This window comes from Scyliorhinus torazame, chromosome 16, assembly GCF_047496885.1.
Source record: "Scyliorhinus torazame isolate Kashiwa2021f chromosome 16, sScyTor2.1, whole genome shotgun sequence".
NCBI classification, from domain to species: Eukaryota; Metazoa; Chordata; class Chondrichthyes; order Carcharhiniformes; family Scyliorhinidae; genus Scyliorhinus; species Scyliorhinus torazame.
Window position 1 is genome coordinate 103,375,546 of NC_092722.1, and position 23,717 is coordinate 103,399,262.

The 23,717-nt window shown below is 48.2% G+C and overlaps 1 protein-coding gene across 3 annotated transcripts in view; it reads right to left on the minus strand.

Moving 5' to 3' along the window:
- LOC140392978 (leucine-rich repeat transmembrane neuronal protein 4-like) overlaps nucleotides 1–23,717 on the minus strand; it is a 735,994-nt gene that overhangs the window by 450,844 nt on the left and 261,433 nt on the right. For 2 of the 3 annotated variants that reach the window (XM_072478805.1, XM_072478804.1), the window contains exon 3: nucleotides 16,825–16,871. The exons of the other annotated variant lie outside the window; for it this stretch is intronic. In XM_072478805.1, the coding sequence (XP_072334906.1) occupies nucleotides 16,825–16,871 (47 nt within the window). The remainder of the gene's footprint in view (nucleotides 1–16,824; nucleotides 16,872–23,717) is intronic. 3 annotated transcript variants of the gene reach the window in all.

Below are 23,717 nucleotides of genomic sequence, written 5' to 3' on the forward strand. Positions count from 1 at the left end.
TGGGGCAGGTTTGATGATTTGGGGCAGGTTTGGTGCGTTACGGTGTGGTGAGTGGGGCAGGTTTGGCGGGTGGAGGTGGGGGGAGTTGGGCAGGTTTGGTGGGTGGGGGCAGGTTTGGTTGCGTGGAGGTGGGGGGAGTTGGGCAGGTTTGGCGGGTGCGGGTGGGGGTGGGGGGAGTGGGGCAGGTTTGGCGGGTGGGCGTAGGTTTGGTGCGTTGAGGTGTGGGGAGTGGGGCAGGTTTGGCGGGTGGAGGTGGGGGGAGTTGGGCAGGTTTGGTGGGTGGGGGCAGGTTTGGTGCGTGGAGGTGGGGGGAGTTGGGCAGGTTTGGCGGTTGCGGGTGGGGGTGGGGGGAGTGGGGCAGGTTTGGCGGGTGGGCGTAGGTTTGGTGCGTTGAGGTGTGGGGAGTGGGGCAGGTTTGGCGGGGGGATAGGTTTGGTGTGTGGATGTAGGGGGAATGGGGCAGGTTTGGTGCGTGGAGGTGGGGGAGTTGGACAGGTTTGGTGGGTGGGGGTAGGTTTGGTGCGTGGGGGTGGGGGGAGTTGGGTAGGTTTGGCGGGTGGGGGTAGGCTTGGTGCGTGGAGGTGGGGGGAGTGGGGCAAGTTTTGGCGGGGGATAGGTTTGGTGCGTGGAGGTGGGGGGCGTGGGGCAGGTTTGATGATTTGGGGCAGGGTTTGGTGCGTTGAGGTGTGGGGAGTGGGGCAGGTTTGGCGGGTGGATGTGGGGGAGTTGGGCAGGTTTGGTGTGTGGGGGCAGGTTTGGTGCGTGGAGGTGGGGGGAGTTGGGCAGGTTTGGTGGGGTGGGGGCAGGTTTGGTGCCTGGAGGTGGGGGAGTTGGGGCAGGTTTGGTGGATGGGGGCAGGTTTGGTGCGTGGTGGTGGGGGGAGTTGGGCAGGTTTGGCGGGGTGCGGGTGGGGGTGGGGGGAGTGGGGCAGGTTTGGCGGGTGGGCGTAGGTTTGGCGGGTGGGGGTGGGGGGAGTGGGGCAGGTTTGGTGGGTGGGGGTAGGTTTGGTGCGTGGAGGTGGGGGGAGTTGGACAGGTTTGGTGGGTGGGGGTAGGTTTGGTGCGTGGGGTGGGGGGAGTTGGGCAGGTGTGGTGGGTGGGGGTGGGGGGCAGGTCTGGAGGTGGGGAGGGGTGTAATTTACACTGTTTGGAAGCTTTAATAGTTCTGCAGCCTCTATCTGCTTTTTGGGGAGGGACGTTCAGAGTTCCGCCACCTTTTGTATGAACAAGTGCCTCGTGATTTTGCTTCTGATTGGATTGGCTCTATGACTACAATCAACCTTTGTTCAAGATTACCACTCCAGAAAAAAATAGCTGTTCTCTAACTAACCCTGTGGAAGCTTTTGAACATTGGGTGCACCTGGATTAGGTTACCCCTCAACGTTATATATTAAGAGAGGAGGACGTGGCCATGTTAATGATAAAAAATGATGGAGCAGGGAAAGAAAAGCAGGAACAAGATCTCCTTACACTCATGTTGGTTGCAGCATTCTGGATAGACACCTCCCCCCCCCCCCCCCCCCCCCCCCCCCCCCCCCCCCCCCCCCCCCCCCCACCGCCATGCTAGCCCATAATCAGATAAGCAGGCTGGTCTATTTTTTATTTATTCTTCAATGGGCTGTGGGCATCGCTGGCCAGGCCAGCATTTGTGTTGCCCATCCTTAATTGTCCTTGGAATAAGTGGCAGTTAAGAACCAGTCACATTGCTGTGGCTCTGGGGTCACATGTCGGCCAGGCCGGGTAAGGATGGCAGATTTCCTTCCCTAAAGGGCACTCATGAACAAGATGCGCTGTCACAACAATTGTTGATTATTTCATGGTCAACATTACTGAGACTAACTTTATATTCCAGATTTATTACTTGAATTTAAATTCCACCAGCTACTGTGGTGAGGTTTGAACCCATGCCTAGGTTTCTGGAATACTAATCCAGTGACATTACCACTATGCCTGGTCAAATGCTGTGCACTGTCTGCTCAATTTCCTTGTGCAAAGGAATAGTCACTCTCAAGCTAAGAATTTCTGACTACGCAGCAAATAACAGTGGAGGGGTTTTGCTGGACCTGTGCCCAAATCACCCGGATTTGCTGGGCACTGCCAATATTGTAAAATCAACTGCGTACCTTTCCCAGTTGAAGCTCCAACACCACTGTCCCTGGTACCTTTTGACCCTGGCAACCCAGTCCTTGTGGGTGCTAGCTGCTTTCGGAGGTAAGGTTGTTGTGCGAATAGCCTTAATAATGTAGCTTTTGTAGGAGGATTAAGACAGTACGTCCACGTGCAAAGGAAAGCTGTCCATATTTGAATTATTACTTAAATCAAAAATAAAAGGCAATGAAAATTGTCTCTGTCATCATGGAGCCAAGAGCATATATTTGAAGTTAGAGTCTGTTGCATACACACAAGCTGATTAATAGCTGGGCCATTGAATGAATGAAGTTATTGCATAGTTTTTGTTTCAACTGGCAGCAAGGTATACAAATGATGGGCACACATCTACAAATAATGTGCACAAATACTTAATGTATTTGCTAACATGGTTTTCTGTGTCTGAACCTAAGTATAGATAAACATGAATCACAATCAACAACACTGACAATCAGGATTGGAATTGTTTTCAAAGACAAATGAAAATTCCCGGCTCTTTTATTAATAAAATGCACTATTTATAACACTATTACCTCACAACAAACACCACAAAGGCAGTATTATTTTGTGGATAAAGTGTTAGGTAACAGCACCTCCAATCCACATGGCTGTTCCTGCCATATATCTCCCAGGGTCAGTGTTCATTATAAATTTGCTGTGGATTTCCATTCGCACATGCTACTGCAGGCAGGGTGAGGAGAGGCAGCTTGTGGTAACGTTATAGCCAAGCGGGGCACTGGAGCAGCCCACTTAACTGGTTGCTGCTGTTCTCTGAACACCTGCTGCTACTGGAGACCCGCTCAAAGGGCTGTTTACATCAAAGCTGGCATTGAAAGACAAGTGGATAGTGGAAGGCAGAAAAGAATTATGGGTTGACAAAAACCAGTTGAGGCTTCAGTCAAATTTGAGGGCTGTGCAGGACTGAGAGTAGTACCTACTGGTCTGGCAGGATCAGAATGGCCATGGTTAATGCTGAGTAGAGTACCCAAAGTGCCCAGGGAGAAGGTAGCTTTATAAATATCCCAGTCAGATGGGCCAACAGTATCAAATACCAAGTATACAGCACAGTCCCGTTAGTTTTCCTTGTTTAAGTTCATCTTTTCCTTTTGCCTCTTGATTTTCAACTATTCTATTTTTAAATTCATTTTGCAGGATGTGGGTGTCGCTGGTTAGGCCAGCATTTATTTCCCATCCCTAGTTACCCTTCAGAAGATGGTGGTGAGTTGCCTTCTAGGACACTTCCCTGAGGATTGTTGGGGTACTTTCCATGTCTTCTACCCAAAGGAGAGATATAGAATACTTGTTCAAAGTTTCTGTCATTTTCTTGTTTCTTGTTTCCCATTATTAATTCTTCAATCTACCCTCTAAGGATCAAGGCTTGCTTTACCTACTCTCTTCCTTTTGTATATACTTGTAGAAACTTTTACTGCCTGTTTTTGTATATCTTGCTAGTTTTCTCTCACACTCCAATTTCTCCCTCTCTCTTTTTTGTTAAGTCATCCTTTGCTGGTTTCTAAAATGTTCCCAATCTTCTCGCCTACACCTAATCTTTGCAGCATTGTACATTTTCTCTTTCAATTTAATACCATTCTTAACTTCCTGAATTAGCCACAGATAGAGCTTATCCATTTGTAGCATATCTTACATTTTCTTGACGACCAGTTCAACTTATTTTGCCACTTTTAAAGATTTGTGAATGTGCATCCTCTAAAGACAGCACCATTTCAGAATACTGCCTCTCCATGTTGGTCCTCCCAAATTGTTGCACTTACCGACATTGAGTTGCGCCTGCCATTTCCTGTTCATTTTACCAGTATGTGTCCTCCTAAAATCTGTTACTCCCCTCCTCACTATTTACTATATTGCTAGGTTTTGTATTATCTGCAAACATCAAAATAGCACTCCCCATACCCAAATCAAGATCAGTGATGAAGAAAGTGCCGGTCTTGATCCTAATTCCTGGAGGATCCTACTTCATGGGCGGGATTCTCCGTCCCGCCAGTCCCGTTTTCCAACACGGCGTGCCCCCGCCAGCAGCGGGATTCTCCGTTCCCGCAGCCGGCTATTGTGACTACCCCACGTCGTTGGGAAACCCGCAGGCATGTGTGCACCGCTGGCGAATAAGAGGATCCCGCCGACGGAGAATCCCGCAGTATACATCTGTCCAGTCAGAAAAACATCCTTTTAACCCTACTCCCTCCCTCAAATTCCTTAGCCAATTCTGCTCAAGAATTTCCACCATTCCTTTAATCCTTTGTGCTTCTATTTTCAAATAAGTCTGTTGTGTGGCATTTTATCAAATGCCTTTCAAAAATCCATATATACACTTACTGCACCACCTTATTGACCCTCTTTGCTACTTCATCAATAAACTCAATCAGGTTAGTGAGACATGACTTGCCTTTAACAAATCCATGCTTGCATTAATCCTTGCTTTACAAAATAAGAATTAATTATATGCCCTGACAATAGTCTGTAATGATTTTTCACCATAAACTATTGACTGATTGGCCTGTAGTTTCCAAATTTCTTCTGTTTCTTTTTGAACAGAGGTGTAATATTTGCAAATCCTCCAGTCCTCTTGTACCCTTTCCATATCCAAGGTGAATCGAGAGATTATAGCCACATTCTACACTGCCATGACCTCCATCCTCTTTCACATATTGTCTCTTTGCTCTTTTCACATTGTTTCTCAATTTCCCCAGCACTCCCTGAATTCAACTTTGTTTTTACTGTATTTTGACTTGAAACTTTTCATAGACCTCCTTTGTATGACTTTAACCTCTCAGTCCACTGTTATCCAGGGAGTTCTAGCTTTGGATGCACCATCTCTCCTCCTGACGAGAATGTGGTTGTCTTGTACACAGACTACCTTAGTCATGAAGCCTGCCTTTGTTCATTGTTTCTGATGCTCTGGCCCTGGGGCATCAGAAGGTTCTATTTTTAACGCTGCTTCATAATTGATGGCTTAAAATCTCCATTTCTCCGATAGCAGCAATGAAATCAGAACCTAGGAAAGGTTCAGGTCTGGGAAGAGTAACAGAAGCAAAAATGCAAGCTGCTCACAACACTGGAGGGTACACTGGGACAGAGCCATGAGAGAGCTCAAGGCAAATCTCAGAGAGTCAGGGGCAGGGCCAGGTATCACAGAAGGGCTTATTCAGTCCAGGGCAGGGCTGGGCATTACGGGAATGTTGCTGTGATGATGATTGAGTCTATCCTCTGAATCATTGCCTCTCCAGCTTGTAATCCAATCCATGTCTCTATCTCTTTCCATTGTGAAACATCTTATAATGTAAATTACTTTGAGGGAATTATGTTGGTGCAAATTGTTTTCATATACCCCGGTGGCAGGGAATAGCGTGCGGAAGGAAAGGTTGGGCAGCATTTCTCTGATGGATGCTGCTTTCAATTTCTCCCCACGGATGTTCTGGGCAAATTAATTTAATTTGACAAATGTTCCAGCCGAGGATTTGAGTTTCCTGGTAATAGCAGCTGCTGCCAGTAACTTCTGGGGATTCTGTAGCCTGACAGTAGTTGGGCAGAGGACCTTGAGGCAACCAAGTCTGTGACTAGGAGTCAGAAGCAGCAGGGAAAGGAAAACAAAGGATTAAAGATCAAGCATGTGTCAAAGGCCTCAATCAAGGAATCGACAGGCACTGAGGCTGAGGAATCTCCAGGAATAGGGAGAAACAGTAAAAACTGGTAAATAAGAGTACTGATCTGAACTGGTCTTGTATTCTTTAAAATGGAATGGCAATTTGGACCAGTACATTATTTAGCAGTTTTCACTGTTTCTTTCTTCTGAACTCAAGGCCTAGGCCTGAGGGATTGGACAGACCTACGTGGGGAGATCCTGGCAGTATTTCAAAGAAGCACAGGTGCTAATTTCAAATATACATAGAGAGCTGGATTCTCCGGTCCCCAAGCCATATGTTTCTCAGCAGCGCACTGTTCGCTGACGGCGAGTTCCTTCTTCTTCCCGCCGTTTGTCAATAGGATTTCCATTGAAGCTACCCTACGCCGCCGGGAACCCATGCACTGCCAGCAGGAACAGAAAATCCCAACAACCCGAGAATTCCAGCCATAGTGTTTATTTCTGATATTTGTACATTATAAAAGTAATATTCATAGTAATAATCTTTATTATTGTTACAAGTAGGCTTACATTAACACTGCAATGAAGTTACTGTGAAAAACCCCGAGTCGCCACATTCCGGCGCCTGTTCAGGTACACTGAGGGAGAATTCGGAATGTCCAATTTACCGAACAGCACATCTTTTGAGACTTGTGGGAGGAAACCGGAGCACCCGGTGGAAATTAACGCAGACACAGGGAGAAGTGCAGGCTCCGCATAGAGAATGACCTGAGCGGGAATCGAACCTGGGACCCTGGTGCTGTGAAGCCACAATGCTAACCACTATGTGGGGGTTACTTGTGGAGCAGGAGTTTACAAGATAAATATTTAACTTGACAATGGCTGTGACTGGCCTATCTCCTTTGGCATTACATTTGGTGTGTGCAGATCACGTATAATATTCCAATTATGTGGAGTTTGGCTGCAAGGGGGGGTTAGGTTAGGATGCACTGACATAACTTGGTGCCCATTTTAAAGTAATAAATTCTATCTTTATTTTTCTGGAACACTTTCATCATGTTATTACAGTATTAATGTTTAAATAATAAAACCTGGGTAATTTAAGAAGCGGTGAATGAGTGTTGGCTGGAGTGCAGTCTGAGCAGCTGGGAGATCTGAGGTGCTGTAGTGCTGCCACTGGCAAGGGAGTGTAATTACAGCATGACATGTTTACATAGGTAGTTTCAATTCTAAAAGTGTGCAATTGGGATTTGTAATGGTTATGTGTGCAGGCATAATTTTTTAATGATATTCTGGATGATACTTAGTCTGGGTTTCTGTGAACATTATTGATTTGAGAGTAGGAAAAAATTTAATAGAATTGCAGTTTCGCATGCTTTTAATATTCAACATTGGGATACAGGTGTCACTGGTGAGATGGTATTTATTGCTTGTTCCAAATTTCCCCAAGGACTTGGTCCAAATTCTTAGCAGCTTGACAAAACTGAATGTCCAGTTCAGACGGTAGTGGGGAGTTAACCAATGCTGTTATGGGACTAGAGTCACAAAAAGACCAGACCAGACAGGTATGATAAGTATTCCCTAAAGAATATTTATGGACTTGTTGGATTTTAGTGACAGTCTGCCAGCTTCATGGTCACTTTTGCTAATACTAACTGTCCATTATGTTTCGGAAGCTAAATTCGCAAACAGCATTGCTGAGGTTTGTCCATCCCACTGAATTATTAGGTCAAGTCTCTGAACCTTCAAATCAGTGCATGTTACCATTTGAAAAATGGATGCAGTGACATTTATGAAAAAAATGTAATGACAGAAAGAGAAAACAAAATTTGCTACCATGAGTATCTTTACCTTAGAGCGGAACAATTTTACATTTGATCTGTCATAAATAAGGCACATTGAGGGCAGCACGGTCGCGCAGAGGGTTAGCCCTGCTATCTCACCGCGCCGAGGTCCCAGGTTCGATCCCGGCTCTGGGTCACTGTCTGTGTGGAGTTTATACATTCTCCCCATATTTGCGTGGGTTTCGCCCCCCACAACACGAAAATGTGCAGGGTAGGTGGATTCGCCATGCTAAATTGCCCCTGACGTGTTGGGCGCTCTGGATCCGTGGATCAAGGGCAGCACGGTAGCATTGTGGATAGCACAATTGCTTCACAGCTCCAGGGTCCCAGGTTCGATTCCGGCTTGGGTCACTGTCTGTGCGGAGTCTGCACATCCTCCCCGTGTGTGCGTGGGTTTCCTCCGGGTGCTCCGGTTTCCTCCCACAGTCCAAAGATGTGCAGGTTAGGTGGATTGGCCATGATAAATTGCCCTCAGTGTCCAAAATTGCCCTTAGTGTTGGGTGGGGTTACTGGGTTATGGGGATAGGGTGGAGGTGTTGACCTTGGGTAGGGTGCTCTTTCCAAGAGCCGGTGCAGACTCGATGGACCGAGTGGACTCCTTTTACACTGTAAATTCTATGATAATCTATGATAACACATACAGGCCACCAACACTTAAAATAGTGCAGCACTATTTTATTAAGTCAGAAACTGTTTAACATACTTTCACTGTGGGTTAACACGATATAAGATTGAACTAAAGACCTATGCCTTGTCCTAACCAGTCTATGCACTCAGCACATGGTGAAGATCTGTGCTGCAGGCTGTGAGCTCTATCCTACTAGGAGGCTGCAGCTCGAATGAGCGGGAACTCTGATACCCACTGTCTTTATAGTGCGTGTGCTCTAACTGGTGATTGGCAGCGGTGTTGTGTGTGTTGATTGGTCCCACTGTGTGTCCATCAGTGTGTGTGTATCTGCACCATGATATACTGGTGTATGTTACGACATCCCCCCCTTTTATAAAAGATTGTATATGTGCAGCAATAAATAGTGTATGGTGAGAATGTTCCTAACTACGTGTGGGGTGCGAAAGACATATTTACAGGACTACGTACATGAGAACTAAGCTATTTACATGGGAAGGTGCCTGGTGCAGAGAAGCAGTATGCAACAAGAATAACGAGATGAACACGAAATGCAAACCAGGTAAACGCTCAAACAAAGCAACGAAACAAGTCAGAAAGTCTATAAGTCCACAAAGTTCATAAATTAAGTCTCTGAGGTGGGCGACGAATTCTGGTTGACCGTCTCAAGGGTGGGTCGGGAGCCGCCAGTTCAGGAGCGGGCTGGACTGCGTCAGAGTCAGGGGGATGCAGAGTGACAGGGATCTCTGCATAGTCCGTGGAAGGGTCAGCAGGAGGGCGAAGTGACAGTGGAGGATCACGTAGGAAGCGTGGAACGAGATGAAGGGCGCGTTGATTGCGGCGCCGAATGGAGCCACCCGGTAGACGAACCAGGAACGAGCGGGGGTCACCTGCCGAAGGACAACAGCGGTTGCAGACCAGCCACCATCTGGAAGATGGATGCGGACGTTGTCATCTGGAGCCAGAGCAGGGAAATCAGCTGCACGGGAGTCATGAGCCGCCTTGTGCTGTGCACGAGACAGCTGCATCCGGCGATGGACCGGAACGTGGTCGAGGTCTAGGACATGAATGGACGGCACCGTCGTCCTCAGGGTACGACCAATGAGCAACTGGGCTGGTGACAGGCCAGTGAACATGGGGCGGAGCGATAGGCCAGCAAGGCGAGGTAGACATCGGACACAGCATCGGCAGCCTTGCAGAGGAGCCGTTTGACTATATGTACTCCCTTCTCCGCTTTGCCGTTGGATTGGGGGTACAGGGGACTGGATGTCACATGTGCAAAATTGTACCGCCTGCCAAAGTTGGACCATTCCTGGCTGGCGAAACAGGGGCCATTGTCCGACATAACCGTGAGCGGGATGCCGTGTCGAGCAAAGGTTTCCTTACAGGCACGAATGACTGCAGACAAGGAGATATCGTGCAACCATATCACCTCCGGGTAATTTGAAAAGTAGTCCATGATCAGGACATAGTCTCTACCCAGCGCGTGGAACAGGTCGATGCCCACCTTGGTCCATGGTGACGTGACCAACTCATGGGGCTGCAGGGTCTCACGTGGTTGGGCCGGCTGGAAGCACTGACAAGTGGGGCAGTTGAGCACTGTGTTGGCTATGTCCTCATTAATGCTGGGCCAGTACACTGCCTCTTGGGCCCGTCAGCAGCACTTTTCCACGCCAAGGAGGCCCTCGTGTAGGACAAGCTGGCGCATGCTATGCGGGATGACAATGCAGTCCAGTTTTAGAAGAACCCCGTCTACTACCGCCTTATCATCTCTGACATTATAGAACTGAGGGCATTGGCCCTTGAGCCACCCATCTGTTAGGTGGCGCATGACATGCTGTAGCAAGGGGTCAGCCGTCGTCTCGCGGCGAATTTGGATGAGGCGTTCATCCGTGGCAGGTAGATTGGAGGCCGCGAATGCCACATGGGCGTCAGCCTGGCAGACAAATCCCGTTGGGTCACTTGGAGTGTTGACTGCCCTGGAGAGAGCGTCAGCAATGATGAGGTCTTTGCCTGGGGTGTATACCAGCTGGAAGTCATAACGCCGGAACTTGAGAAGAATATGCTGGAGGCGCGGCGTCATGTCGTTCAAGTCTTTCTGTATTATATTGACCAGCGACCATGATCGGTCGCGACGGTGAATTGAGGAAGTCCGTATACATAATCGTGAAACTTAACCACACCGGTCAGAAGGCCCAGGCATGCCTTTTCTATCAGAGTGTAGCGCTGCTCTGTGGGGGTCATGGCGCGTGACGCATGGCCCATGATGAGGCCTCATCACGTTGAAGGAGCACTGCCCCAATGCCGGATTGACGGGCATCGGTCGAAATTTTGGTCTCCTTTGCTGGATCAAAGAAAGCTAAGACCGGGGCTGTGGTGAGTTTGGTTTTGAGTTCCCTCCATTCGCGCTCGTGGGCAGGGAGCCATTGGAAGTCTGTCATCTTCCTGACCAGGTTCCTGAGAGCCGTGGTATGAGAGGCGAGGTTAGGGATGAACTTCCCTAAAAAATTGACCATGCCCAGAAATTGGAGGACCGCCTTCTTGTCCTCTGGCGTTTTCATAGCTGTGATAGCAGCCACCTTGTCCGCATCCGGCCGCACACCCAACTGGGAGATGTGGTCCCCGAGGAACTTGAGTTCCGTCTGGCCAAAAGGTCATTTGGCCCCGGTGAGGCGGAGGCCCTGCTCACGTATACGTTTGAATATGCGCTGGAGGCGACTAACATGCTCCTGCGGGGTGGTGGACCAAATGATTATGTTGTTGACATAGACGCGAACACCTTCAATGCCTTCCATCATTTGTTCCATATGGAACACTTCTGAAGCAGATAGAGGGCGAAATTCTCCGCTATCGGCGCGATGTCCGACGACTGGCGCTCAAAACGGCGCAAGTCAGTCGGGCATCGCGCCGCCCCAAAGGTGCGGAATGCTCCGCATCTTTGGGGGCCAAGCCCCAACCTTAAGGGGCTAGGCCATCGCCGGACGAATTTCCGCCCCGCCAGCTGGCGGAAAAGGCCTTTGGTGCCCCGCCAGCTGGCGCGAGAATGACATCTCCGGGCGGCGCATGCGCGGGAGCGTTAGCGGCCGCTGACGGCATGCGCAGTGGAGGGAGTCTCTTCCGCCTCCGTCATGGTGGAGACCGTGGCGAAGGCAGAAGGAAAAGAGTGCCCCCACGGCACAGGCCCGCCCGCGGATCGGTGGGCCCCGATCGCGGGCCAGGCCACCGTGGGGGCACCCCCCGGGGCCAGATCGCCCCGCGCCCCCCCTGGACCCCGGAGCCCTCCCGCGCCACCTGGTCCCGCCGGTAAGGTAGGTGGTTTAATCTACGCCGGCGGGACAGGCATTTTAGCAGCGGGACTTCGGCCCATCTGGGCCGGAGAATCGCGCGGGGGAGGCCCGCCAACCGGCATGTGGCGATTCCCGCCCCCGCCGAATATCCGGTGCCGGAGAATTCGGCAACCGGTGGGGGCGGGATTCACGCCAGCCCCCGGCGATTCTCCGACCCGACGGGGGGCGTTGGAGAATCTCGCCCCCTGTTTTTTGTCACGATACCGACTCGAAAAGGCGCCTTCGGGTCTTCGGTGTCAATGTTGGGTGGTAGGTCCGCATCGGACTCGGTGACCATGGGTTGAATGGCCCGAACATTCCTGCGAGGCTGGCTGAAGCGATATGAGTTGGCAATCTGAGCTGCTCTGCATAAGGTAGCACAGTGGCCTGGTTTGCCACATCTCAGGCATTGTCGGGATTTGGCAGGGCATTGCCATTTTAAATGGGCGGAGCCACAGTTGCCACACATCGTAGCGTCAGTACGTTCGCCGCGCCACCGCGCATGTGCGGTGCGGTCGTACGTGGTGCGTGCCTGCGCATTACATTCGTCGATGTCGCCATCCCCTCGTTTGGTGTGCACAAGCGCGGGAGTACGCGAAAAGCGCGCAAAATTACTACCCTCATCCAGGCTGAGGCCCTGAAGTTACTCAATTGCTTGGACCCGTTCCGCCTCGTGGGGACCTTGCCATGCCGTTTCAGCCGCTTGAATGTGGGAATACCGACTCGTGGCGTTTTCGTGTAGCACGCAGGTCTCGATGGCGGTCATGAGGGTGAGCTGCTTTACCTTGTGAAGCTGCTGGTGTAGGGGGTCCGACTGAACACCGAAAACGATCTGGTCGCATATCATGGAGTCGGAGGTGGGCCCGTAATTACAGGACTGCGCAAGGATGCGGAGGTGGGTGAGAAAGGACTGGAAAGGTTCATCCTTACCCTGCAAACACTGTTGGAATACATAGCACTCGAAACTTTCATTCACCTCTCTGTTGCAGTGAGTGTCAAACTTGAGGAGGACCATCTTGAACTTTGTTTTATCTTCATCTTCCGCAAAGGTGAGAGAATTGAAAATGTGGATGGCATGGTCCCCGGCCGTGGATAGGAAGAGAGCGATCTTCCTGGTGTCTGAGGAATCCTCCCAGTCTGTGGCCTCAAGGTAAAGTTGGAAGCGTTGTTTGAATATCTTCCAGTTGACCCCTAGGTTACCGGTGATGCGGAGCAGCAGCGGCGGGCAGATGCTGTCCATTTTGCAGGATGATAGTATGCTGGTGGAAGGCCGATCACTTGCAGTAGGTCTAAGAAGTTCTAATATCCCTCAACTCCTGGTATCATGACGTGTTGGGCGCTCTGGATCCGTGGAACACATACAGGCCACCAACACTTAAAATATTGCAACACTATTTTCTTAAGTTAGAAACTATTGAACATACTTTCACTGAGGGTTATCACGATATTAGATTGAACTAAAGACCTATGCCTTGTCCTAACCAGTCTATGCACTCAGCACATGGTGAAGATCTGTGCTGCGGGCTGTGAGCTCTATCCTACTAGGAGGCTGCAGCTCGAATGAGCGGGAACTCTTTTGGCCCCTGTCTTTATAGTGAGTGTGCTCTAACTGGTGATTGGCTGCGGTGTTGTGTGTGTTGATTGGTCTTGCTGTGTGTCCATCAGTGTGTGTGTACCTGCACCATGATATACTGGTGTATATTATGACAGCCCCTTAATTGGAAAAAATTAATTGGGTACTCAAAATCTATATTAAAAAAATAAGGCACATTTCAAAGCCTTGATTGTAGAAGCTCTATTGTTTTCCTTCATCCATGGGATGTAGATGTCACTGGCGAAGCCTATCTTTATACAATTGATTTGCTGGCTCGGCCATTCGAGAGGGCAATTAAGAGTCGTTCAACATTGCTCTGGGTCTCGAGTCACATATGGGCTGGAATGAGTGAGGATAACAAATTTGCTTCTCTGAAGGACGTCCGATGTTTTTTTTGGGACCATTTTTGATAATTTCGTTTACTGTTAAATTCAATATTTATTTAATTAATTATATTCAAATTCCCCAGCTGTCATGGCGGGAAGTGAACTCTGCAACATTCATCCATTCCTCAGGATCGCTAGTATAGAAATGTAACCACTGTAATGGTGACTCTGTAGTTCTCGTGTGTTAATGGAACATAAAGCAGTGACGAGTATCAGTGATGTGACCTCAGTACAGTGTTGCATCGTTCTGTCACCAGGTGACTTGAACCCATGCTGAGCATTCTGGGTAAATGGGGATTGCCATTCAGCCAGTTGTTCTGTCAGTGTGTCAGTTGGCGTAACGGACTCAGGGACATCTAGGATGGTTAAGTAATTCCGTAGCAGCAATCGTCTTGAATCATGATTGATTAATACTTCAGCGTGACCAAGAACAAAATAAAATAAATAACAGCAAGAGTCAGCTCTTTGTCCCGTCAAGCCTGCTCTATCATTCAAAACAATCGTGGCTGACAATTTACCTCAACTTCTCCCTCCTGCACTATTCCCATTTACTCAAAAACCTATCGATCCCCAACTTGAATATACTCAATGACTGCGTATCCACAACTCCTAGGGTAGGAAATTCCAACGAGACACAAACCTATAAATGAAGAAATTTCTTCTCATCTCAGTCCTAAATTGGTCAATCCCTTGTTCTGAAGCTATGACCCCGTGTTCTCAAATCTCCATCCGGGGAAAATAAACATTTTTTATTATTTTATAGGGTGCCGGTGCCGCTGGTAAAGCCAGCATTTGTTGCCCATCCTTAATTATCCCTGAACTAAGTGGAAGTTAAGAGTCAACCACATTGCTGTGGTTCAGGAGTCCCATGTAGGCCAGACCAGGTAAAGGCAGCAAATTTCTTTCTCTACAGGACAATAGTGAACCAGATGGGTTATTACGACAATTGACAATGGTTTCATGGTTATCATTCGACTTTTTAAATTCCAGAAATTTTATTGAATTCAAATTTCATCATCTGCCACGATGGGATTTGAACCCAGGTCCCCGGAGAATTACCCTGGGTCTCTGGATTACTAATCCAGTGGCAGTACCACTATGCCACCGTCTCCTAGTCTACCTTATTAACTTTGTTTCAATGAGATCACTGCTCATTCTTGTAAACTTGAGCCTAGTTTCTTCAATCCCGCTTCGTCGGATAATCTCCTCATCCCGGGGGATGGTTGAGTGAACTATTATTGCGCATCCTCTTAAGTTAGCACATTCTTCTTTAGATATGGAGACCAAATCTGTTGACTTTATTCCAGGTCTCACCAATGTCCTTTAGAATTGCAGTATGCCTTCTTCTTTCTTATACTCTCATCTCTTTGCAAATTTTTGAATCGCTAGCTGTACCTGCACGTTAACTTTCCGTCATTCATGAACGAGGACACTCAATGCCTCAGGTTATTAGCTTGGTTGGCGGTATAAAATTGGGTGCAATGTCATGGGCACAGTTCCTGGCATATACTCACCCATGCTGCAGCAATTTTATGCAGGGCAGTTAAGTGTCAGGTGTTCCGCACACTGGTGAGTCAATCGAGTCCCTTAAATGACCAATTAATGGCCACCTAAGGACCTCTTCCCACCCCTGCCACACTTCTTTGTGCACTGGGAAGAGGCCAGCACCAATTTCAAAGTCTATCAGAGTTCATTGCTTGGCCTGTTGGCAGGCAATGGGTAACATGGGGGTGGGGTGGTGATGATCTCCACAGTGGAACTGTTTGCTGATGTTAAGTATCAGACAGCTGCCAGCCATTTGATTGGCTGACAGCTCTTGGAGGTAGAACATCCTCCCCAGGTGGGAGTGGAAGCCACTTCATAGTCCATGTGCTGTTAAATGGCTGCAGGACACGCCATGAGGTTAGTGCGGTGGGGGCGGGGGGAGGAGGTTCGACCCTGCTTCTTCATTTTATGATTTTCTAAGTGCCCTGTTACCATGTCCCTGCCAATACTCTGGCACTGTCTCTATTATTGATCTCAGGTTAATTAGCCTAGGGCTGGTTTAGCTCAGTGGGCTAGGCAGCTGGTTTGTAATGCAGAACGAGGCCCGCAGCGCGGGTTCAATTCCCACACCAGCTTACCCGAACAGGCGGTGGAATGTGGCAACTAGGGGCTTTTCACAGTAACTTCATGCTTGTGACAATAAAAGATTATTATTATAGTTCACTGTTTTCTCTCTCTTGCTCCAATCTTGAATGGCGAAGTTATGTTTGTTACTTTGCAATCCATGGGGACTGTATCGCTTTTCACAGCAACTTCATTGAAGCCTACTTGTGACAATAAGCGATTATAATTATTATTATTATCAGAATCCAGGGAATTCTGAAAAATCAAAACCAATGCATCAAATATTTCAGCAACTACCTCCTTTAAAACCATCATCCTCAGGAACTGGAAGTCCCCAGCACTATTTCTTGACTAATATTAATTTTTCTGAATCCCTTGTTTCCACTGCACTATTTTCCGAAGGTCCTTGGTGTTTCTTGTTGTGAAGACAAGTTTTTTGTTTATTGTCTCCACAATTTCATTGCTTTCTATTATCACTTCTCCTGCCTCAGCCTGTAAGGGGCCCACATTTACTTTTGCTGATGCTTCCTGAGACAAATGAAGATGAGGAATATGAAAGAGTTGATTCCAACCTTGGGCAGTGGAGGCGATAGGTTGATAACAAATCACAGAAAGGAAAATAGTGCCGGATATTTAACAGGAGTGGTTACCTCAAATTACCTTTAAAAGCTACATGTGTGTTGCAAATCAATTCTTGGAGGATAAGCACTAACCAAATTATCAGGAAAGATTGAATAGGCTGTGCTGTGTTCTCTAATAAAGTGAACATTGTGAGAGAACATAAGAACATATAACTAGGAGCAGGAGTAGGCTATTCAGCCCCTCAAGCCTGCTCCGCTGTTCAGTACGATCATGATTGATCTCATCATGGCCTCACCTCCACTTTCCTGCCAATTCTCCATAATCCTTCAACCCATTACTAATGTAAAATCTGTCTATCTCCTCTGTAAATTTATTCAATGACCCGGCATCCACCGCACATTTGGGTAGTGAACTTTACAGATTCACGACCTTTTGACAGACGTAGTTTCTCCTCATCTCTGTTTTAAATCTGCTACTCCTTATCCTGACCTAATAGAGGTATTTAAACTGAATACGGTGTTTGAAAGGGTAGACATAGAGATGTTTCCACTTGCAAGCCAGAGCGTAACTAGGGTGCCATAAATATAAGACTGTCGTGAATTGATATACTTACCAGAGAGGGAGTGCGATCAAACTGTCTCCTGGGCTAGCAGAATTCTCCTGTGAAGAAAGATTAAAGAGATTGGGCCTTTGTTTTCTTGAATTTTGAAGTCTGAGAGGTGACATACCGGGGGCGGGATTCGGGGGGGAGGGTCAATTCACGCGATGATGCCCCGATGCCGGACCGCTGATTCTCCGGTCACCGGAGAATCGGCACCATTGGCGTCGGCGAGGTCAGCGTGCCACCGGTCAGGGGCCGCTCTGCGCGGACCCCCCCGGCAATTCTCCGTGCGCGATGGGCCGAGTCCCACCGACGCCGTTCACGTGTTATTCCTATCCGGCGGGACCTCGGAGTTCACGTTGCGGGGCTGCAGCCTGGTGGGGGGGAGGGGGGACCTCCACGGTGACCTGGCCCGCGATCGGGGCCTACCGATCGGCGGGCGGGCTTATCCTGGTGGGAGCCTATGTTCCTCCGTGGCGGGCCCCTGTAGCTCTCCGCCATGTTGCGTCGGGGCCGGCGCGGAGAAGGCAACGAGCGCACATGCGCAAACTCGCACCGGCCATAGCGCGCATGCGCAAACGCATGCCGGCAATAGCGCGCATGTGCGCACCCGCGGCGCCCGTTCTGACTCCGCTATCGGCAGTTGGAGCAGCGTGAGGCTCTCCAGTGCCATGCTGGCCCCCTGTACAGCACAGGATCGCTGCTCCTAGGGACCTGTTGACGCTGGCGTAAAACACTCCGGCATTTACGATGGCGTCAACACTTAGCCCCAGGTTCAGAGAATCCCACCCCACATTCTTACAGGGCTCAGCGGGTGAGGAACGATGATTCCCCTGGCAGGGGGGTGCTCTAGAACCAGGGGACACAGGCTCAGAATAAAGGGAAGACATTCAGAACTGAGATGAAGAGGAATTTCTTCACTCAGAGGGTGGTGAGTCTTTGGAATTCCTTGTTCCAGCAAGCAAGCAGTGGGGCTCAGTCACTGAGCATGTTCAAGACTGAGATCAATGGATTTCTGGATATTAAAAACCTCAAGAGACACAGAAATAGTGCAGGAAAATGTTGAGGGAGAAGACCAGCCCCATTCTAGCTAAATGACGGACCAGGCATGAAGGGCTGAATGGCCTGCTCCTATTTCCTCTGTTCCTAGATGAATAGCACAGATATATTTAAGGGAAAGCTGGATAAATGAGGACTAAAGATCTGGAAAAATGTGCAGTTGGGGTGAGTTAGGAGGAGAGTAGTGGGGCAGAGTGCCCTGTTTCTGTGCTTTGAACCGTTATGTAATTCAATGTCAAAGCTAACACTGGAGGGTGGGGCTAGAGTCAAACAGATCATTTTCCCCACTGTTCGATACACACACTTGAGGTAAGGAAGTTAATGATTTTGGAGATTATAAACACTATCCTTTAACTGCAGAAATTGGAAGCATTTTTCACAGCCCTCCTGGGTGTAAATGTCACTTACTCCCTCTCCACTACTTTGAAACAATGTTTTATAGTCTGCTTTCTGTGACTTCTATTTATATTGCAGATGACTTCTGAAATCCAGTACATGTTAAATGCTTTGAAATGGAAATCTCTACCGACAGATATAACATTCTTACTTTCGCAACAATGAAGGTTATCGCTTGCTAAGGCAGTAAAATTTCCCCAACAGATCGTAATACTAATCACAGCCTTAAAACAGAATGCCATCTGTCAAGCGTAAACTGCAAACTGAAGGCACAGCACAGTTGGCACCTAGAAATCCACTTGGTTCTGTTCTTCAGAATCTTTGAACACACAGCCATGCCTTTGCTGCTCTTGAAAAAGCTGGAATGCCAATGCCTGTTGCACAGAACTCCATTGATGACCATTGTACAGTCCACCACTAATGCCTGTTGTACAGAGTGCCAACAATGCCCATTGTACAGAATTACAACAATGTCTGCTATACAGAGTACCACGAATGCCCATTGTACAGTACGCCAACAATGCCCATTGTACAGTGCGCCAACAATACCCATTGTACAGTGCGCCAACAATGCTTGTTGTACAAAGTGCCAACTATGCCCACAGTACAGAGCGCCACCAATGCCCATTGTACAGAGTGCCACCAATGCCCATTGTACAGTGCGCCAACAATGCCTGTTGTACAAAGTGCCAACTATGCCCACAGTACAGAGCGCCACCAATGCCCATTGTACAGAGTGCCACCAATGCCCATTGTACAGTGCGCCAACAATGCCTGTTGTACAAAGTGCCAACTATGCCCACAGTACAGAGCTCCACCAATGCCCATTGTACAGGGTGCCGGCAATGCTCATTGTACAGAGTGCCACCAATGCTCATTGTACAGGGTGCCACCAATGCCAATTGTACAGAGTGTCACCAATGCCCATTGTACAGAGTGCTACCAATGCCCATTGTACAGGGTGCCGGCAATGCCCATTGTACAGAGTGCCACCAATGCCCATTGTACAGAGTGCCACCAATGCTCATTGTACAGAGTGCCACCAATGCTCATTGTACAGAGTGTCACCAATGCCCATTGTACAGTGTCACCAATGCCCATTGTACAGAGTGCCACCAATGCCCATTGCACAGGGTGCCACCAATGCTCATTGTACAGGGTGCCACCAGTGCCCATTGTACAGAGTGCCACCAATGCTCATTGTACAGAGTGCCACCAATGCTCATTGTACAGAGTGCCACCAATGCCCATTGTACAGGGTGCCACCAATGCTCATTGTACAGGGTGCCACCAGTACCCATTGTACAGAGTGCCACCAATGCCCATTGTACAGGGTGCCACCAATGCTCATTGTACAGGGTGCCACCAGTGCCCATTGTACAGAGTGCCACCAATGCCCATTGTACAGAGTGCCACCAATGCTCATTGTACAGAGTGCCACCAATGCTCATTGTACAGGGTGCCGGCAATGCTCATTGTACAGAGTGCCACCAATGCTCATTGTACAGGGTGCCACCAATGCCAATTGTACAGAGTGTCACCAATGCCCATTGTACAGAGTGCCACCAATGCCCATTGTACAGGGTGCCGGCAATGCCCATTGTAGAGAGTGCCACCAATGCTCATTGTACAGAGTGTCACCAATGCCCATTGTACAGTGCCACCAATGCTCATTGTACAGAGTGTCACCAATGCCCATTGTACAGTGTCACCAATGCCCATTGTACAGAGTGCCACCAATGCCCATTGTACAGGGTGCCACCAATGCTCATTGTACAGGGTGCCACCAGTGCCCATTGTACAGAGTGCCACCAATGCTCATTGTACAGAGTGCCACCAATGCTCATTGTACAGAGTGCCACCAATGCCCATTGTACAGGGTGCCACCAATGCTCATTGTACAGGGTGCCACCAGTACCCATTGTACAGAGTGCCACCAATGCCCATTGTACAGGGTGCCACCAATGCTCATTGCACAGGGTGCCACCAGTGCCCATTGTACAGAGTGCCACCAATGCCCATTGTACAGGGTGCCACCAATGCTCATTGTACAGTGTGCCACCAGTGCCCATTGTACAGAGTGCCACCAATGTCCATTGTACAGGGTGCCACCAATGCTCATTGTACAGGGTGCCACCAGTGCCCATTGTACAGAGTGCCACCAATGCTCATTGTACAGGGTGCCACCAGTGCCCATTGTACAGAGTGCCACCAGTGCCCATTGTACAGAGTGCCACCAATGCTCATTGTACAGAGTGCTACCAGTGCTCATTGTACAGGGTGCCGGCAATGCTCATTGCACAGGGTGCCACCAGTGCTCATTGTACAGGGTGCCGGCAATGCCCATTGTACAGAGTGCCACCAATGCCCATTGTACAGAGTGCCACCAATGCCCATTGTACAGAGTGCCACCAATGCCCATTGTACAGAGTGCCACCAATGCCCATTGTACAGAGTGCTACCAGTGCTCATTGTACAGAGTGCCACCAATGCCCATTGTACAGAGTGCCACCAATGCCCATTGTACAGAGTGCTACCAGTGCTGAGAAGAACAACACAATCAGATAGTGGCAGAGAGGTGAAATCAAACCTTTTTTTTTTACAAATTTAGAGCACCCAATTAATTTTTTTCTAATTAAGGGGCAATTTAGCCTGGCCAATCCATCTACCCTGCACATCTTTGGGTTGTGGGGGCGAAACCCACGCAAACACAGGGAGAATGTGAAAACCCCACACCGACAGTGACCCAGGGCCAGGATCGAACCTGGTACCTCAGTGCCATGAGGCAGCCGTGCTAACCACTGCGCCACCGTGCTGCCCCTGAGGTGAGATCAAAGCTGAGTATTGGGAAGCAAAGCACAGCAGTTCTTGTTCTTTAATTCCCGAGCGGGGGAACCTGCACATTCTCCCTTATCAGATAATAATCCAATTCCCTCTTGAGCATCTTGATTGGACCGGTCTCCACCACACTCACAGGCAGTGCATGCTAAATCTCAACCGCTTGCTATGTGAAAAGGTTCCTCCTCATGTCTCCAATGCATCTTTGGCCAATCACCTTAAAGCTCCGCCCCCGATTCTCGATCCTTCCACCAATGGGACCAGTTTATCTCCATCTACTCTGTCCAGAACCATCATGATTTTGAATACTTTGATCAAATCTCCTCTCAACCTTCCCCTCTCCAAGAAAAGTGGCCCCGACTTCTCCAATGTATCCATATACCTGAAGTTCCTTGTCCCTGGAACCCATCTTCATGAATCTTTTCTGCGGTCTCTCCAATGATTTCACATCCTTCCTCAAGTGTGGAACCCAGAACTGGACACAATACTCCAGTTAATGCTGAACCAGTGTTCACTTCATTGACTTTGCACCCTATGCCCCTATTAATGAAGCCTAGGATACTGTATTCTTTATTAGCCATTCTCTTATCCCTATCACAACCTATCCTGCCATCTTCAATGACTTATGCACACAGGTCTCTTTTGCTCCTGCACCCAACCTTTAGAGTTTATTGTATACTGGCTCTTCAAATTAGATCATTTCACACTTCTCTTTATGAAATTTCATCTGCCTTCTATCCACCCATTCCACCAACTTGTCTATGTCCTTTAAAGTTCTACACGCTCCTTCTCACAGTCTGCAAAGCTTCTACCTTTCACATCATCTGCAAATTTCAAAATTGAGCCCTGTGTCCCATGGTCTGAAGAAAGTCATTGATATACATAAAGAACTAAGGAAACATTTCTTCACCCAAAGAGTAGCGGAATTCATTACCACAGGAAGTAGTTGATGCTAAAACATTGAATGTATTCAAGAGTCGGAGAGATATAGCACTTGGGGTGAACGGGATCAAACGAATGGGGAGAAAGAAGGATTAGGCTATTGAGTTGGATGATCAGCCATGATCGTGATAAATGGTGGAGCAGGCTCGAAGGGCCAAAAGGCCTCCTCCTGCTCCTATCTTCTATGTATATATTTATGTAAGTGAGATTGTGAGGGAACAGTCAAAGGGAAGTCCAGGTAGTAGATGAGATATCGGTTGGAGTCCTGTATATGATGTGAAAGAAAACAGAGCTCCAGAGTTGGAACATCACCATTTTGACCTCTCAACGAACAATGTTGATAATATTGGGCCCAAACTTTCAAGGTGATAGATATGAATTTGAACCACAGAGTAGTAGATAAAAGAAAAGAAAGACCACCTTTCTTTGGGATATAATGAATATAAGTACATTTGAGTATTGCTGAAAAAAAGAGACAAGAATGCTAAATCTCTGAGGGAACAAAAGTTCAAACAAAAGCTTGGCAATTAACTGTTCTATGCTGCATTTTTTATGGCTACACCTCTACCAATTAGTGTCCACTTGCCCACCAATCAGCACTCCCTTCTCAAGAAATATACATTATTGTTCACGTTGAGATTTGGTATTCTTACAAATCTGTCCTAGTGAGTGCAAGATGAAAAATTTTGACAGCGCGTCTTTTTTTCGGATATACTCAAATTCTGTACGACCAAATGACGAAATAAGTTTTTATGAGGAAGGAAAGATGCAGTGGAGTTAAAAGAACTTTCTTAGCCTTGATGCTTCTTACCCAGCAACGAAAGGTAAAAAGTAAAGTCGCCATATTCTGCTTTCCCCTTTGAGGGGGAGAACTGAGGATCACCTCACCTCAGGCAAGGGGCAAGGTTAAGAAGGTGGAGCCATTTTGAATAACCTCAATGTGGGTTCAATTCCCACATTGTTGGCCTGGCTTTGCATCACGAACCAGCTGTCTAGCCAATTGAGCTAAACTGGCCCCGGTTTATCACCCAGAAGATTATGTAAGTGGCATGGAATAGGGTTAAGTTCAGGAAGGTACATCTCAAGGTTAATGTGAGGGATATTATGACCAGCAGAACTGGAGATCCAATTAGAGTCAAGGGTATCAAATCTTGAAAAAATATAACTGGTATCTTTAAGAGTTTGATGCAATTCCATTAAATGATGCCTTGGCATTCACTGAATTGTCAGTTGGCCAGTCATTCAATGACCAGTAACTCTTCAAAATAGTATTTCATATTTCTGTTCATCATCTACCATGTGTCATCCAAGATATATGTGTGCCATTGCTCACAGATAACAGCTAGGAGTGGATGTTGGCAGAGGAGTGAGGCTGGCATCAGCAGGGAGAGTGGGAGAGTGGGAATGTCATGCGCTCTTCAAGGAAGGAGGAGCAGAGTTCACTTGGCAAAGCTGGCAATGGATTTCCAGAGCATGTTTTTTTATTCTTTCACTCTGGACATTGCCGGCAAGGCCAGCATTTGTTGCCCATCCTTAATTGCCCCTTGACCTGAGTAGCCATTTCAGAGGGCAGCGATGAGTCAGGCAGGCCAGACCAGGGAAGGACAGCAGATTTCCATCCTCGAAAAGACATTCACTAGCCAGATGGCTTTTTACCACAATCATGGGGC